At 41.4% G+C, this 16,421-nt stretch overlaps 8 protein-coding genes across 8 annotated transcripts; 4 read left to right on the forward strand and 4 right to left on the reverse strand. All coding sequences in view use genetic code 12, as the record gives it.

Moving 5' to 3' along the window:
• Nucleotides 1-39: 39 nt before the first annotated feature.
• KGF57_003856 (uncharacterized protein) lies at nt 40-4,774 on the forward strand (the record flags this gene model as incomplete). Its single annotated transcript, XM_051753318.1, has 2 exons — nt 40-1,890; nt 2,156-4,774. 2 exons carry the CDS (start codon nt 40-42, stop codon nt 4,772-4,774), a joined length of 4,470 nt encoding a protein of 1,489 aa, XP_051607719.1.
• Nucleotides 4,775-4,931: 157 nt separating this feature from the next.
• Nucleotides 4,932-6,707, forward strand: FRS1 (phenylalanine--tRNA ligase subunit beta; the record flags this gene model as incomplete). The annotated part of the gene is made up of 1 exon (XM_051753319.1): nt 4,932-6,707. One exon carries the CDS (start codon nt 4,932-4,934, stop codon nt 6,705-6,707), a length of 1,776 nt encoding a protein of 591 aa, XP_051607720.1.
• Nucleotides 6,708-7,054: 347 nt separating this feature from the next.
• On the forward strand, nt 7,055-7,684 carry SEC4 (Rab family GTPase; the record flags this gene model as incomplete). The annotated part of the gene is made up of 1 exon (XM_051753321.1): nt 7,055-7,684. One exon carries the CDS (start codon nt 7,055-7,057, stop codon nt 7,682-7,684), a length of 630 nt encoding a protein of 209 aa, XP_051607721.1.
• Nucleotides 7,685-7,886: 202 nt separating this feature from the next.
• MCI4 (Mci4p) lies at nt 7,887-8,306 on the reverse strand (the record flags this gene model as incomplete). Its single annotated transcript, XM_051753322.1, has 1 exon — nt 7,887-8,306. The coding sequence occupies one exon, from the start codon at nt 8,304-8,306 to the stop codon at nt 7,887-7,889; it is 420 nt and encodes a 139-aa protein (XP_051607722.1).
• A 334-nt stretch (nt 8,307-8,640) lies between these two features.
• IFU5 (WW domain-containing protein IFU5) lies at nt 8,641-9,339 on the reverse strand (the record flags this gene model as incomplete). The annotated part of the gene is made up of 1 exon (XM_051753323.1): nt 8,641-9,339. One exon carries the CDS (start codon nt 9,337-9,339, stop codon nt 8,641-8,643), a length of 699 nt encoding a protein of 232 aa, XP_051607723.1.
• Nucleotides 9,340-9,816: 477 nt separating this feature from the next.
• On the reverse strand, nt 9,817-10,395 carry IHD2 (Ihd2p; the record flags this gene model as incomplete). Its single annotated transcript, XM_051753324.1, has 2 exons — nt 9,817-10,279; nt 10,367-10,395. 2 exons carry the CDS (start codon nt 10,393-10,395, stop codon nt 9,817-9,819), a joined length of 492 nt encoding a protein of 163 aa, XP_051607724.1.
• A 291-nt stretch (nt 10,396-10,686) lies between these two features.
• On the forward strand, nt 10,687-13,000 carry KGF57_003862 (PRP40; the record flags this gene model as incomplete). Its single annotated transcript, XM_051753325.1, has 2 exons — nt 10,687-12,210; nt 12,488-13,000. The coding sequence occupies 2 exons, from the start codon at nt 10,687-10,689 to the stop codon at nt 12,998-13,000; spliced, it is 2,037 nt and encodes a 678-aa protein (XP_051607725.1).
• A 125-nt stretch (nt 13,001-13,125) lies between these two features.
• DAL81 (Dal81p) lies at nt 13,126-16,122 on the reverse strand (the record flags this gene model as incomplete). Its single annotated transcript, XM_051753326.1, has 1 exon — nt 13,126-16,122. One exon carries the CDS (start codon nt 16,120-16,122, stop codon nt 13,126-13,128), a length of 2,997 nt encoding a protein of 998 aa, XP_051607726.1.
• Nucleotides 16,123-16,421: the final 299 nt, after the last annotated feature.

Below are 16,421 nucleotides of genomic sequence, written 5' to 3' on the forward strand. Positions count from 1 at the left end.
CACTGAGAAAGATACACCCCCTCTCACCCAATCTGAGTCATGTCAACCTCCTCCATTGATCATACAGACCACGAAAAGGCAGCTCAAGTGAATGTAGCTGTCACTTACGAGAGATCCACAGTCGAAGATGAGGAATACGACTACGATGATCCCAAAAACTACAGTACCAACTACGTTGATGAGTACAATCCAAGAGGGTTGAGAGTTCCAACCAAATCGGAAGAGGAAACTTTGAGAAGAGTCATTGGTAAGATCAACTACGCCATCTTCCTCATTTGTGTTGTTGAGTTTGCAGAAAGAGCCTCATACTATTCCGTTACTGGTATCTTGGCAAATTTTATCCAGAGACCATTGCCAGAGAACTCGCCACATGGATGGGGTGCTCCGCAATCTGACGATGGAAGTGAAAGTGCTGGTGCTTTGAACAGAGGATTGCAAGCGGCTAATGCGTTGACAAATTTAATTTCGCTTTTAGTAAGTGTTGTGCCTCTACTTGGTGGCTATTTGGCAGATACAAAGTGGGGTAGATGGAAAACCATTCAGTGGGGTGTTGTGTTTGGTGGTATTGCCCACATCTTATTCATCATTTCTGCAGCTCCAAGTGTTATTGCTAATGGAAAAGCTGGTTTGGCGCTTTGTATTCTTGCCATCTTTACTTTGGCTTTTGGTTCCGGATTCATCTCACCCAATCTTTTACCATTACTTTTGGACCAGTACCCGGAGTCTGGAAACAGGGTCAAGGTCTTGAAAAGCGGGGAAAAAGTGATTGTTGATAGGGAAAAGACATTGGAAAGTGTCACTATGATATTCTACTGGGCAATCAACATCGGAGCATTTTTTCAGCTAGCAACATCCTACTGTGAAAGACGAATTGGGTTCTGGTTTGCATTTTTCATCCCATTGATACTTTATCTTGTTATGCCACTTGCATTTTGGTTTGTTAAGCCAAAATTGGTTTTTGAAAAACCAAGTGGATCAGTCATTGGAAAGGTTCTCAAGATCCTTGTTGTAACCTTCTCGGGTAACTTTGTCAAGCGTGTTTTTGATGGTACATTTTGGGAATATGCAAAGCCATCAGCCATGAGAGCAAGAGGCCGCGAATACTTCAACACCAAGAAACAAACTCCTATCAACTGGACTGATCAACATGTTCTTGACGTCAAGCAAACTTTTGATGCTTGTAAGTTGTTCTTTTACTACATCTTTTTCAATTTGGCCGATAATGGATTAGGTTCAGTGGAAACGTCATTGGCAGGAGCAATGAATTTGAATGGTGTTCCAAATGATTTGTTCAACAACTTTAACCCACTTGCCATCATTGTTGTCATTCCAGTTTTGGACTTTCTCATTTACCCGCTTTTGAGAAGGTTGCGTGTCAATTTTAGGCCCATTTACAGGGTTTTCACTGGTTTCGTTATTGTATCCTTATCGCAAGTCGTTGGTGCTGTTTTGCAACACCGTGTCTACCAAACTTCTCCATGTGGAAATCACTCAACCAACTGTTCAAAGACATCTCCAATTAGTGCTTGGAGTGCTTCGGCAGTGTACATTTTGACTGGTACTTCTGAGTGTTTTGCCATGACCACCATCTACACTTTGACATACAACAGAGCAGCTCCAGCAATGAAGGGGTTCACTTACGCTTTGAACTCGTTTACCGGTGCAATCAGTTCGGCAATCAGCTTGGCAGTCACCCCCGCTTTGACAGACCCATATTTGGTACTTGTGTTTGCTGTTATTGCTGGAGTTTCGTTCTTGGCTGGTGCTATTGTGTTGGTGCAGTTTTTCAATTTGCACAAGACCATGGCAGAAGAAGAAAAGGAGAGAATGGCATTGGGTGGATCCGTAGTGTCTGAGAAAAGTGACGAAAATAATGAATTAGAGGCCGTGGTTAGCGCACCCATTCGCTTTCCCTTGGCGGCTATAACTTCGGGCAATTCGATAAATGCAGAAAGGAAATGATACGATTATATTGGAATAGTGTGTAGATCAAGAGCGAGTTACGAATTTTTCCTGTTGCACCTTTTCTTTCGCGCGTTATCCGCAAATAACAACCACTAACACTGCAATATCTCTCTTCTACAACAGTGTCTCTGTATTGATGGATTAGCACTCCCCCATGTCTAAGAATCCTTCAAACGATAACATATTTCAGAGGCCAGGCTTAAGCTCCAGAGAGCTGCTATCCTCGAGTGTCATTCATGACGGATTGCGATCACATTCAAGGAAGGGAGCAAGTCATCTTCCGAGTCTTCCTAATTCGCCTAGTGTTCAATCAGACAAGGATTTCTTCGACAAAGACGCAAATCTTTCCAACCAGGATGATGCTGAGGGGAACAGCTATGTTGAATTTGATTTGAGCTCGATGAATACGAGAAATAGAACTAGCGAGTCGCTTTCAAAAGTATCTGAAAAGGTATATACTCCTTCCAACCCTAACACGCCACAGATTGAAGAGCATCCTGAAAACCCTTTCAACACCACCCGACCTAAACTACATCCAGAATCACAAGAGGACGATTTTTTTAGTGAATCCAACTGGAAAGAGATGAAGACGATTTCTGACATGGACTTTTACAATGACAAGGGGGAACTACAGTACAAATCCGAATCGGGGCATGATTTCATCCACAATAACAACGTTCATTTCGGATATACAAAAATAGACACAGAAGAGCAGGTCAACAAGTACGCAGCTCTAGATAAAAAGACGGATTTCCTATTCAAAAATGCAACCCACAAACCACGTACTTATGGAGAGAAAAATGTACTTTTCGACGCAGAGGATGATGAGGAGTTTGACAACGATGACGAAGTTGATCCAAATGAGGCATTGACTGATACAAAAGACATGCTTTCTGATTCCCAGCGATTGGCGTACGTGGGAATGGCTAAATTGATAACGGTAGATATGGCAACCAAATTGGTTATGGTGCAGTTTGGCACGAGCAGCAAATTAGCAAAGCAAATGAGTGAGTCCCAGAAACATTTTTCCAATTGGTCTTCGAGTACTTCGCTCAAATTATACGATCATTTGGGTTTGATCAAGGAAGAGAAGGAGATGATTGAAAATCTTAGTAAGCACGGAGTAGAGGTGAATGATTTGGTGAAAAGCATAACGTCTTTGGAGCTTAACAAACCGGAGGCACTTCGAGATAGCTTTGATTTGAGATGGGTTTTAGTGTGTGATTTGTTTTTACTTCTTCTCAGTGATGGCTATTATGACGCACGCTCGAGGTCCCTCTTGATGACATTTGCAGATATAATGGGAATATCCAGCTTGGAGATTTTGCAGTTTGAACGAAGATTAATGGAATGTCTTGATATGGAGACGAAGGAGAAATCGATTGAAAACAAAGACGAATTACTAAACGATCAGCTGTTTGTCAAGCAACAAATCAAAAAGAACAAGAATAAACGGTTGGTCATGATTGGGTTGGCAACTTTGGGGGGAAGTTTGGCCATTGGATTATCTGCGGGGCTATTGGCTCCAGTTATTGGGGCAGGTATTGCTGCAGGTTTGACAACAGTGGGAATTACGGGGACAAGTGGGTTCTTGGCCGGAGTTGGAGGCAGTGTTTTGATTACTACCAGTGGAGTTGCCATTGGTGCCCAAGTTGGGAACAAAGCCGGCTCCAGAAGAGTGGGTGATGTGCAAACATTTGAGCTCAAACCGTTACACAATAATAAAAGGCCAAATCTAATAGTAACTGTTAGTGGTTGGATGAATGGTGCAATGGATGATGTCAGACTTCCCTTTTCAACTGTTGATCCTGTAATGGGGGATATGTTTTCATTGCTTTGGGAACCAGAGATGTTGCAATCTATGGGTCAAACAATTGGAATATTAGCCAGTGAGGCATTGAGTACATCTATACAACAAATACTTGGTGCCACTATACTAAGTGCTTTGATGTCAGCAATCCAACTACCAATGGCCTTATCCAAGCTATCCTATTTGTTGGACAATCCATGGAATGTGTCGTTGGACCGTGCATGGAAGGCGGGAAAGATTTTGGCAGAAACAATCTTATCTGGAAACTTGGGTGTGAGGCCTATAACGTTGGTTGGATTTTCATTAGGTGCCAGGTTGATTTATTCTTGCTTGATTGAAATGGCGCAGAGAGGGGGCTATGGGCTAATAGAAAATGTGATTCTCTTGGGTGCACCAATTGCTATTGACGTGGACCATCTCGCCCAGGCGAGGTCCGTTGTCAGTGGTAAATTCATCAATGGGTATTCAAAGAAGGACTGGATATTGGGATATTTATTCAGAGCAACTGGTGGTGGAATTCTGACGGTTGCTGGGTTATCAGCATTGGAAACTGTTAGCGGGATTGAGAATATTGATTGTACTGAATTTGTGGAAGGGCACATGTCTTACAGAAAAGCAATTCCAAAGATTTTAAAGTCCATAAATTGGGAAGTTTTGAGCGATGATTTTGCAGAGATTGAAGAGCCTGATCCGGAGCAAGGGGAGAGACAAAGACAGTTGATTAGCGAGTTTGATGAAGCTAGAGCAAAAATGGAGGAACAGAAATCTACACAGACAGAGCCTAGGGGATGGAAAAAGTGGTTCAAGCCAAAGAAGAAGGATTGGTGGGATATTTATGGTCAGCCTGGTGCTGACAAAGACAAAAAGGATAGAACAAGTGAAGAATACAATGTTGAGGAGCCACCTGTCTTTGACATAGAGGCCTTGGCTCATGAAGTTAGTGATATTGAAGCAGCAGCAGCAGTAGCGACTGAGGCAGAAGGGGCAAAGAGTAAGTAAAGTAAATGATAAGGTTGATTTAGTTTGTTGTTGATATTCTCTTGCAAGTTTTTTTCTTTTTTTTTTTTTTTTTTTATTTTTTTCTCTTTTTTGACTCAAAAAATTTTCAGCACCGTTTTTCAATTCAATCAGTCACACACACACACACACTGCAAACATGCCTACTATACCAGTTGATAAAGAGGATCTCTTCAAGTTGTTAGGTAGGTCCTACACTACTGAAGAGTTTGATGAGTTGTGTTTCCAATTTGGTATTGAACTTGACGAGGACACCACTGAAGAGTGTCAAGGTGATGAGAGACCCCAGTTAAAAATTGAAGTCCCTGCAAACAGATACGACATGTTGTGTATCGAGGGTATCGCTCAAGCCTTGAATGAATTTTTGGGAAATAAGGAACTGCCAAAATACACTTTGAAGCCAGAAACACCCGAGATCACACTTACCATTAAGGAATCGACTTTTCCCATTCGTCAATATGCTGCCTCAGCCATTTTGAGAAATGTCACTTTTGATCAAAGGTCGTATGATTCTTTTATTGCTTTACAAGACAAGTTGCACACTAACTTGTGCAGAAACAGAACTTTGGTAGCTATCGGAACCCATGATTTGGACACTTTGACTCCTCCATTCACATACGAGGCATTGCCACCAAAAGAGATCAAATTCAAGCCATTGAACCAGTCAAAAGTCATGAACGGAGAGGAGTTGATGGAGTTTTATGAAAAGGATAAGAACATTGGTAAATACTTGCACATTATCAGGGACTCGCCTGTTTACCCAGTGATGTTGGATGCAAACAGAACTGTTGCTTCATTGCCACCGATTATCAACTCTGACCATTCAAAGATAACTTTGGATACAAAGAACGTTTGGATCGATGTGACAGGGACTGATAGAACCAAGACTGAAATTGTTATTGAAACTTTGGTTGCAATGTTTTCGAGGTACAGCAAGACACCTTTCGAAATTGAACCCCTCAAGATCATTTCCGAACACAATGGTGAGACACGTGTGACCCCCAACGTAACTCCAAGAGAAGCTAAAGCTGAAGTGTCGTATATCAACTCATGTTTGGGTTTGAAATACTCTGGAGAGGAGATTGCCAAGTTATTGAAGAAGATGTCGTTACAAGCCGCCCCATCGAAAGACGACAAGGATATCCTTGACGTCAAGATTCCTATTACGAGATCGGACGTTTTACATCAATGTGATATTATGGAGGATGCCGCTATTGGATACGGATATGACAATTTGAAAAAGACCAAGCCAAGCAGTGAAAGTATGGTTGCGTCCGCGTTGCCTGTAAATAAAGTCGCTGACATTTTGAGATTGGCCAGTTCACAAGCCGGGTACCTGGAAGTCATGCCATTGACTTTGTGCTCCCATGATGAAAATTTCGGCTGGTTGAGGAAGAAGGATGATGGAACTACTGCTGTGAAGTTGGAGAACCCCAAAACAATCGAGTATCAAGTTGTTAGAACCACATTGTTGCCAGGTATCCTAAAAACAATCAAGGAGAACAGAAAGCATTCATTACCAATTAAAGTGTTTGAGTGTGGGGATATTGTCTTGAAGGACCCTAGTTTGGAAAGAGGTGCATTCAACCAACGTAATTGGGCTGCTGTATATGCCGGTAAAACATCCGGTTTCGAATATGTCCAAGGGTTGTTGGGAAAGATTATGCAAACTATGAGAACTCCATGGTTGGAAAACCCAACAAAGGATGAGAGAAGGGGATACTGGATTGAAGAAGATAAGACAAACTCAACATTCTTTGATGGTAGAGGAGCCAAGGTTTTCTTCAGAAGTCAACCTAATGGCGAAGCTAAAGAAGTCGGAAGCATCGGAGTTTTACACCCCGAAGTTATGAACAATTTCGATATTCCATATGCTGCTTCATCCGTTGAATTGAATGCCGAAGTGTTTTTGTGAGGTATATAGAGATACATATAGATGAGTTTAAAGAGTTTATAATTCAGATACCACTGTTGCTGTATAGCTGTGGGTACGATTTATATTTTGAACAATCTGCACTACTATTGCCTGCTCTCTATTTTATTTTTTTGTTTTCCTCCCACCAAAAAACATAAAAGGTCGCTGTTGTAGAGTAGAGCATTCCGATAGAGAACACAATCACTGTTTCTTGTGGACCTTCTTTGCCTTGACAGTCTTTGATAGTTCAAACAAGCGTTACACACAAACCGTTCAGACGACCAAAGGCCAACTGCTTCCCACCTTTATTTCTAGATTTTGTTAACACTACCAAAGACAATTCAAAAATGAGCGGTAAGGGAGCTTCTTCAAAAGCTTATGACCTGATAATGAAGCTATTGTTAGTGGGTGATTCCGGAGTTGGAAAATCGTGTTTGTTGTTGAGATTTGTTGAAGACAAGTTCAACCCATCCTTCATCACTACCATCGGTATCGATTTCAAGATCAGGACAATTGAAAGTAAAGGCAAAAAGATCAAATTGCAAGTATGGGATACTGCCGGTCAAGAAAGGTTCAGAACTATTACTACAGCCTACTATAGAGGTGCCATGGGTATAGTTATCATCTACGATGTCACTGATTCAAGAAGTTTCGAGAATGTCGAAAACTGGTTCCAAACTGTGTCACAGCACGCGAATGAGGATGCACAGATCTTTTTGGTTGGCAATAAATGCGACGATGATGTCAACAGACAGGTAAGCAAGGAGCAAGGTGAAGATTTGGCATCCAAATTGCATGTACCATTTTTGGAAGCATCAGCCAAGAGTAACGAGAATGTTGATGCTATTTTCTACGAGTTGGCAGGTATCATCCAGGAAAAGCATGTTAATGATGATGCTGGAGCTGCCACCGGTGGAGGTGCTGGTGGCATTGATGTTTCGCAAGGTAATTCAGGTGTCAAGAACAACTGTTGTTGATGTGAGAGAGAGAGAGAGAGTGAGAGAGGATGTGATAGTTTTAGAAACGCTGTTTTGTTTTTTTTTTTTTGTGGTTTCAAGAGGCAGCAAAGGGGGTGCCGTTCGAATAGGTGTGTATCTACATGTGTTTTTTATTCACAATTTTTGTGAATTTCCTTTGGATTAAATCTTTATAAGTTCTTCAACAATGCCTTTCTAGTTATTAGATTTTCTTACCAAAGTAGACCCATTGGTCATCCAATGGCTTTTCCTCCAACTCTTCCCAACATTTCAAAGCAGACATTTCATGACTCAAGTTTAATTCCTCTGCAGCTTGGATGATGAGTTCTTCAATCAATCCATTACCAATCTTGTTTTCAATATTCTCGGTGATTTCCTCTTGTTCCACAACTTTCAATCTGTTTTTAGTCAACTGCTCTACTGATTGTCTGTACACTGAGTCCTTTGGAAACTTGTCGTTTAGCACCTTCAACTGTTCGTTGTATAAAGTGACAAGAGCGGGTCTTGGGTTGGGGTGTTTGTAGATACCCGTTATACCAGTTGGCAAACCTTCACCAGCTCTTACTACAACCTCCGATAATTTTAGCTTGGGTATTTGTCTTAAAACAGAAGTGAATCTCATTGTTTCCAACGTGTGAAGTGATGTGTGAAGTGTGATGTAGCAAGAGATATGTGTCTTGGATAAACTTGGCTCGCCAAAGAAGCTTTGATAGTATCAATTTCTCATGAATTGGTTGGTTGAAAAAAAAAAAAAAAGAAAAAGAAAAAGGCGAAAAAAAAAAAAAAAATAAAAAAATAATATGAGGTGGTCCAGATAGACGAATCAAAGACCATCTCTACATGCAATTCTATTGCAATTCATAATCGGTGGAAAGTGCATTTAATCATAACGAACTTGTATCTAAACTATATACTCTCAACAAGGAGAGTTTCCATTTGAGGCTGTAACAGCTAAACTAAAAATCGCCTCCACCGAAATCTCCTCCACCGAAATCTCCTCCACCGTAATCACCACCTCCACCATAGTCACCATTATCGTAACCATCTTGATAACCGTCTTGGTACCCTTCCATCCTCTCGTGGTCCTCCCAACCATTGATGGCATTTCCAAGTAGCATACCTCCTAGTAAACCACCACCAACACCTAACGCCATGTTACCTGCTCCTCCACCAAATCTGCTTCTCTGAGGTTGTTGCTGTTGCTGTGGCGGATAGCCTCCGTATCCTTGTGGCGGATAACCCCCGTATCCTTGGGGTGGGTATCCACCGTATCCTTGAGGAGGATAACCTCCATATCCTTGCTGTGGTGGGTATCCGCCATAACCTGGTTGTGCAGGGTATGGACGAGGAGCACTTCCATTACCATATCCCGCTTGTTGTTTGTGATGACTAAATAAGCCTTTGCTTTCTTCTTGTCTTGGAGGAACGCTTTGTTTTGGAGGGTTTGGAGATGCGGTATTTGCTTTGGACGCAGTTGGACTGTAGGCTGGAGGTGGCACATCATCATCCTTGTCGAAAACAGTTCCTTTTGGTGCCTCCCATTGTGACTTCTTGGTTGCTAAATCTACGTAGAACCATGTTTTGTATTTCTCGTCAAACTTTGCGAGCCATCCATCTGGAACAGTTGGGGGCCTTGTTGGATCGTCTTTTGCCATAGTTTGCTTGTATTGTTCAGTTGGCAGATACTTCTAGTGTACTAGAGTTGAGTTGGGTTGACTAGTAGTTCGTAAGTGAGGCTATTCGTTGTTTGATAAATATGAAACTGCTGTGAATATTGATGGTGTCAAAAATGATTGCTATCAGTTGGGGAGATACATAGATTTGGTCGATTACGTAAACTCAACAATGCACGCGCACTCACTCACTCACTCACTCACTCACTCACTCACTCACTCACATTTTAGATCAATCAATTGGTAGCACACGATCATTAGCGCAATGACGAGGCTTAGCGAAGAGAAGTCACTCACAACAAGAAGGACTCCCTCTTTTTTTTGACAACTCAAATTCTAAATACAAAAAATATCACACAGGGGTGAGTAACAGGTGATATATAGTGGAGTGAGGTCTCTCTCATCACAGCCTCTGTTTCCAATGGTGTTTGGGAGGGATCACACTAATGGCATGAAAGCTCATCCCCACTGTGAGTGAAGTTGCAAGACGTCATTCTTTTTCGACAACTTGATATGAATGCTATTTTGGTTATCACGGGAATTGGTGATACTGTCAATGATTTTGCTGATGATGCGTGTCTCATTTTTTTCCACACCAGTGTCATCAGCAACGGCAATAGTCTTTTTGACTACTTCTTCAAATCTTGATATGTTCATTCTGCTGCTATAAGTTAGCGCATCAAGTTTCGTTGCCGCCTCATGTGCATCTAATACGAACTTCGTGGTCCTCTCCATCCTCCACCAATTCTTTCTTGCATCAGCATCCCATTGCAATTCATATCTGTAATCTAGAGCAGTGGTTGTCAACACACTGAATATAGAAATGTTCAACTCCAATTCAAACTTTTTGACAGCTGCCTCTCCAGCTTCTTTAATGTTGTAAGGCTTCCAAATAAACCTGGTAACTTGAACCAACTCTCTTCTGCTGAATAGAAGTGCAAGGTTTGTGGAGTATGCCTCTTTGTATTGAGCTCAACTCTGTTGTTTGTTCAGTTGGTTAGAGAAACACAACCAAGTGAGCCAAATTGTAAATGACATATTCCGAAAATTTCTATATATATTGTATTGAAATATATATGAAGTTTAGGCCATATTTATACTGATTAACATTAGTCAACCTTTCGTAGTTGAGGCGACTAGTCCGTTTCGAAGCATATCAATTGATTCCACAACACCTCCTCTCCATCTTTGTTGCAAAACTTCTGTGTCGCGAACCCAAATGTATCAAAAAAAAAAAATAAAAAAAGAAAAGACAAGACCAGAAAGAAAAAAAGAGAATGAAAAATGGCATTTAGCTTCAAGTATGTTGATCCACCCTCAGATCCAATCATGTCGTCTTGGGAGCAATTGAAAACCGAAGATGGACAGGTATACTACTACAACAAAGAGACAGAGGAAACAAGTTGGACTCTACCGGAGGGCGAAGAAGCTAGTGTATCTAGCAGTGGCTGGCAAGAGTACACGACCGATGACGGGAAGACGTATTACTACAATGAGTCAACAGGTGAAACAACATGGGATAAACCCGACGGCTTTGTTGAAGGCACTCTTCTGAGCGAAAACGAACAACACAAAGAAGATAAACCAGAAGAAAAAGTAGAAGAAGAAGATGCAATTGACGCGGCGCTCAAACAAGAACGTGTTGAATTACCTTCCAATATGACGACGCTGAGTGATACCGCGCAAGAGGTAGAAGAAGATGAGCAGGCATTTGTTCAATTATTGAAAGACAACAATGTCGATTCGACGTGGTCCTTCCAAACGGTTATGCGAAAATTGGTCAGTAAGCCAGGATACTGGGCCGTCAATAGTCCCATCAAGAGAAAGTCCTTGTACGAGAAGTATCTTGTTCAAAGATTTGAAGATGAAATCAGAAACAAAACTGATGTAATTGAACAATTCAAGGAGAACTTTATTAACGAGTTGGGGAAATTGAAAAAGGATGGGAAACTCGGTCATTACACTAGATGGATAAGCCTACGAAGAAGATTTGTTGAGGAGGAGAACCCCATTTTCAAACATGCCATGTTGCCAGACTTGGATATGGCGAGGATGTTTTACAAGTACATGACCGAGATGCAAAAAGAGCACGATGGTGAAGTTCAACAACAAAAACAACAAGCTACTGATGAGCTATATCGTTATCTCCATCTGGTCAACAATTCTTTGGTCCAGAAGGCTTTCGATTTCCAGAATCTTTATGATAGTTTGATGGAGGATCCACGGTTTAAGCAAAATAAGCATTTCTCTATTTTGGACAAGTTGGATATACTCAATTTGTACGAGTCGAAATTGTACCCGGAATTAATCGAAAGTTTAAAGAAGCAAATTGAAACTCAAGACAAGGTCAATTATCGAAACGACCGAAAAGCGCGCCAAAAGTATCGCTCGTTGATTGAAACTCTTCCCTTGGATGCCAAAAGCAAGTTCAGTGAGATTTTCGAACACTTGGAAAATGAAGATGCATTTATTGACTTGTGTGGCAGGAATGGGTCGAGTCCATTGGAGTTGTTTTGGGATGTTATTGATGAAAAGAAGCAGTTGAGGAAAGTTCGTAAAGATTTGGTTGAAGCTGTGATTAATGACTTGAAAAAGAAAGGCGAAGTTGGCCAAGGAATATGGGCGTCCAAGAGCTCATTCTTAGAGAAACTCAAGCTGGTGGAGGACGATAGACTACTGCAATTTAATTTTGAGGAGAATGAATCCATTGATGAGATTTATGAAATTTACGAAACATTGAAGGATGAACATGAGACGAAGCAACGGATAATTAGGAAAAGAGGGGTTTCACAAGTTGATTTGGGTGGCTCTGGTGGTATGCCACCCCCAGCAAAGAAACCAACAACTAAGCAGGTGAAGAAAATGAACTATTAGTTTATAGTGGTCGTGCATATGGTGTAGATTTCTGATTTTCTCGGGGGAATTAAATAAAAAAAAAAAAAAGAAAATCAAGAAATAAAACTTGTATTGTGCTTCCATTCGGTCAACAAGTTCGCAATTGAACTAGCTTACCCGCAGTGCACTTCATCACTTACAAAGCTTCCACTCAATTCCACCACCAATGGTACGTCCAAAGCATACATATAAACCTCTATTCCAATTACCCAGTACTAACTTCTTTCTACCATAGTCTCAATCTTTGAAACCGTACTTGACAGCCGTCAGATCCTCGCTCACTGCCGCTGTATGCTTACAAGACTTTTCATCTCAATTAGTAGAACGTCATAACCGGCCCGAAGTTGAAGTGACAAACGTACACGATGCTGAGCTCATTCTCAACCCAATGCACATCTCACGTAACGAAAATGAACAGATTTTAATTGAGCCTAGTATAAATTCCGTTCGAGTATCGATCAAGATCAAACAGGCTGATGAAATTGAACAGATTCTCGTGCACAAGTTCACGAGGTTTTTGACTTCGAGAGCGGAGAGTTTTTTCATCTTGAGACGGGTTCCTATCAAAGGGTACGACATTAGTTTCTTAATTACTAATTTCCATACTGAGCAGATGCTAAAGGATAAATTGGTTGATTTTATAATTGAGTTTATGGAGGATGTTGATAAGGAGATTAGTGAGATGAAGTTATTTTTAAATGCGAGAGCCAGAGTTGTAGCCGAATCATTCTTGATACCCTTTGATTAAAGAAAGGGAAAGGCGAGGAGAGAAGGTTAAGTTTGTACGGAAATTTATATAATATAAGGTAGAAAGTTTGTGCAGGAGAAAAGTAATTCCTATAAATGTTACAGTGATATACGTCTAGTAGTTTCTTACCTTGTAGTTGACTCGGGTGACTTTGTGAGGTGAGACGACTGAGGAGACTGGTCAGGATAAGTTGGTGCTTTGTTGGAATACACTTTAGGTGACACTGCTCGCGACGTGTTTCCTTGGGATTGAGATGCATGGGGTGAGTTCATTGCCTTACTATGTGGAGAAGGAACAAATGGTGGCGTGTAGAAGCTCTGTGGCGAATTGTACGGTGACTCTCGCAAATTAGAAGGCATTCGCATCTTTTGCTGATTAGTGGTAGTTTTGCCGTCGTATGAAGTGTGGGGGCGTGGCTGAGGATGGGACACTCCCGGTTGTGCTTGCTGTTGTGGTGGTTGCAGTTGTGGTTGCAGTTGTTGATAACCTTGATTAGGTTGTGGCATCATTTGTTGGTTTTGAACATTGGGCAACACCATCGGCATATCGACATGGTCATTGAGTAAGCCCGGTATATTTCCCAAAACCAAATCCAATTGTGATAATGCCTCAGCCACTTGATCAAACCCTTTTGAGGATATTTTTAAAATCCATCGATAATTGAAGATTTGATCGCGATAAAAATCTGCCTCTTCTTGTGTAGGCGACGAGATGAACAAAATAGCAGCAAAAGTCCCTATCAATGTGAAATTGGAGGATGAAGACGAGTGCCAAAATGAATGTATGTGCTCCGGCTTCAAGTCCCTCACAAATTCAATTGATGCCAATAAACGAGTTTTGGCGGCAGAACGACATACGTTGACCAATTCCGGAGGTGGTGCGTTTCCTGCATGAGTTTGTTGATATATGATGGTGGTTATTTTTCTATGCAACGTCAATTCGGTAGCAAAGTAAGCTAAATGTAGGTATCCATTGGAGCATAACTTTCTTGGTTGTACCAAGTTCATTTGCAAATCGCTAGGCAAAGAATAAAACCAATTCCGAAGCTGTAGTTGCAATGGTTTGGCCAATTTCAACACTTCGCCAATATTGGTGATTTCTCTCATTGCCTTCATCGAGTAGAACTGATCCAAAATGTCAGACAAGATCTTGGACAAAGCAATTAAGTTTGTGAAAACCTTTTTCCCAGTATCCAAATCGGACGACCCTTCCTTCAAGTCACCATCACCATGTTTGTCGGGGAAATCCTGCTCGTGCAACGGTAAAACAATCCAGTTGTTTTCATTAATATGTGAAGGCCGAGAGTCTTTCAACGAGAGCCATTTGTCTTCCATGTACACCGCCCAAGCTAATCGTTTCCTCAAGCCCCGTTCCCATTTGGGTAATTTCCAATTGTTACAATCCAACCCGAGCCCCAACTCCTCAGCTAACGATACAACCTGGGAACAAAGAACCCATTCGGAGTAGTCTGCATCTCCGCTATTTTGAACTTGGTTGTTTGCAGCCTTGCAGCTAATAATGTGTTTACATTGCAACAACAACAACCCCGCCTGTACTGCACTCAATTTAGGACGCTTGAGAATCTCCTGAAGATAGTTTTTAAGCCCTATTTTCAAAATGAGCTCGACATTGGGTTTAGGGAATCGATTCAATTGAGGATCGTAATCCCACCATTGGATGGCTAGTACATACACAGCTGCAATCAATGGGGCAGTGAACTCTCGATGTGTGCGCGCATATTTTTCCAAAAACACCTTTTTATGAACAATGGGATAAGATGGATGGATGATTCTAAAGTACAAATCAATCAAGATTTGCCCGTGGGGTGAGATGAGTTTTTCAATGGTATCAACGTCATTTGACATTGTTTGGTACGATTGCGGCGACTGGTCGTCTTTCAACACAAAATGCACTTCTTCACAAACTTTCCTCAACGATATGGAATTACTCAAACTTGCTTGTTCAACTTTTGCCGAGCCGCTTTGACCCTGACCTGTACTATCGCCAGTACGCGAGTTGATTATTTTATTCAACAAATTCACGTCATACAAGTAATTTGTTGGCCCTACGTAGAAACTTGAGCGAGGGAACTGCAAAGATAATGTCTTTTTGAGAAGCGAGTGGTTCATCGCTGAGTAGTCTTGCACTGGTGCAACCTCTCGTATCGGCACGTCGGGAATTTGATTATTTTCATTATCAGCTCCCGAGTTGTTTGGTCGTCCTCTTTTTTGCGGATCCAGTCCCATGTCAGAAGCCTTTCTTTTCGTTGCAGGAGTGGTGTAGGTACAATTCAATTGTTTTGCTTCACATTGCACACAGTTGTTTGTATTTGGAACAATAACACACTTGGTTTTCCTTCTTCGACATTGGTCACAGGGACGACGTTGCTTTGTTGACTTTGTGTACACACCTTGCAATGATGGATTTGGGGTGGTATCGATGAGTTGCTGGGTAATTGATGCTTGCGGCAGTTGGCTCTGACTCAATGTCTCCTCTTTGTGGGGTAGTTGGAGTTGGGGGTGAAGTTGTAGCTGTAGTTGTGATTGCTGTTGCGAATGGTTTAGATTGTCAAATTTTTCATGTAATGGTACGGTGTCCACTTCTGGGTGTACATTATTCTGATATTGGATATGGTGCATAATGCCTCCATTGGAATCACTTACTCCAGTATTGTTTCCTGGTTGAGGTATATGTGTGAGTAACTCAATGTTGTACAAGTAGTCCGCCGAGCTAGCATCAAACATCATATGACCCCACTGTGGGTCAAGATAGCCAGAGTTAGGCTGGGTTGAAGCCGGTCGAGAATCCTGGGGTCCAAAAGTACCTTGGCTATTTGCGTTGAAGGGGTGTGGTTTATTCAGTGTATTTTCCGGGGTATAATGATTCTGGTAATTTGGCTGGGCCGCATCCTGTGCATGTGGAATTTCGTTGAATGAGGTAGATTCATTGAGTGAGTCGTTTAAACTGTCCTTGTCTGCGTTTGAATTTGCTGAACCCTCATGATGGGAAGTGGGACGAGGGTGATGTTGATGGTCCTGTGAGTTTATAAATTCTTCATTTTGGTTTCCGTCCTCAATCGTATTTGACGTCACTAATGTGGAAGTGGTTTGTTTCACCTCCATTTGGTCTATGTCTGAAACACTATAATTGAGACTGTGTACGGCTAACTAAGACGTAAGGCAGGAAAACTGGTCCGACGATGTCTCTCTCTATTGATTATTATTATGGTGGTTAATGTGTTGTGTTGTGTTGTTTGATTGTTTGATTGTTTGATTGTTGGTCGTTGTGGGAAAAAAAAAAAAAAAAAAAAATTAAAAATTAAAAAATTAAAAAATAAAAATTACGATATCTCTCTCTCTTTCTCTCTCTCTCTTTATTAACTCTTTCGCTATTGCAGTATAGATTACTAATTACTGTTTAT

The sequence above is a fragment of the Candida theae genome (genome assembly GCF_024610275.1).
Source record: "Candida theae strain CBS 12239 chromosome Unknown scaffold5, whole genome shotgun sequence".
Classification (NCBI taxonomy): domain Eukaryota; kingdom Fungi; phylum Ascomycota; class Pichiomycetes; order Serinales; family Debaryomycetaceae; genus Lodderomyces; species Lodderomyces theae.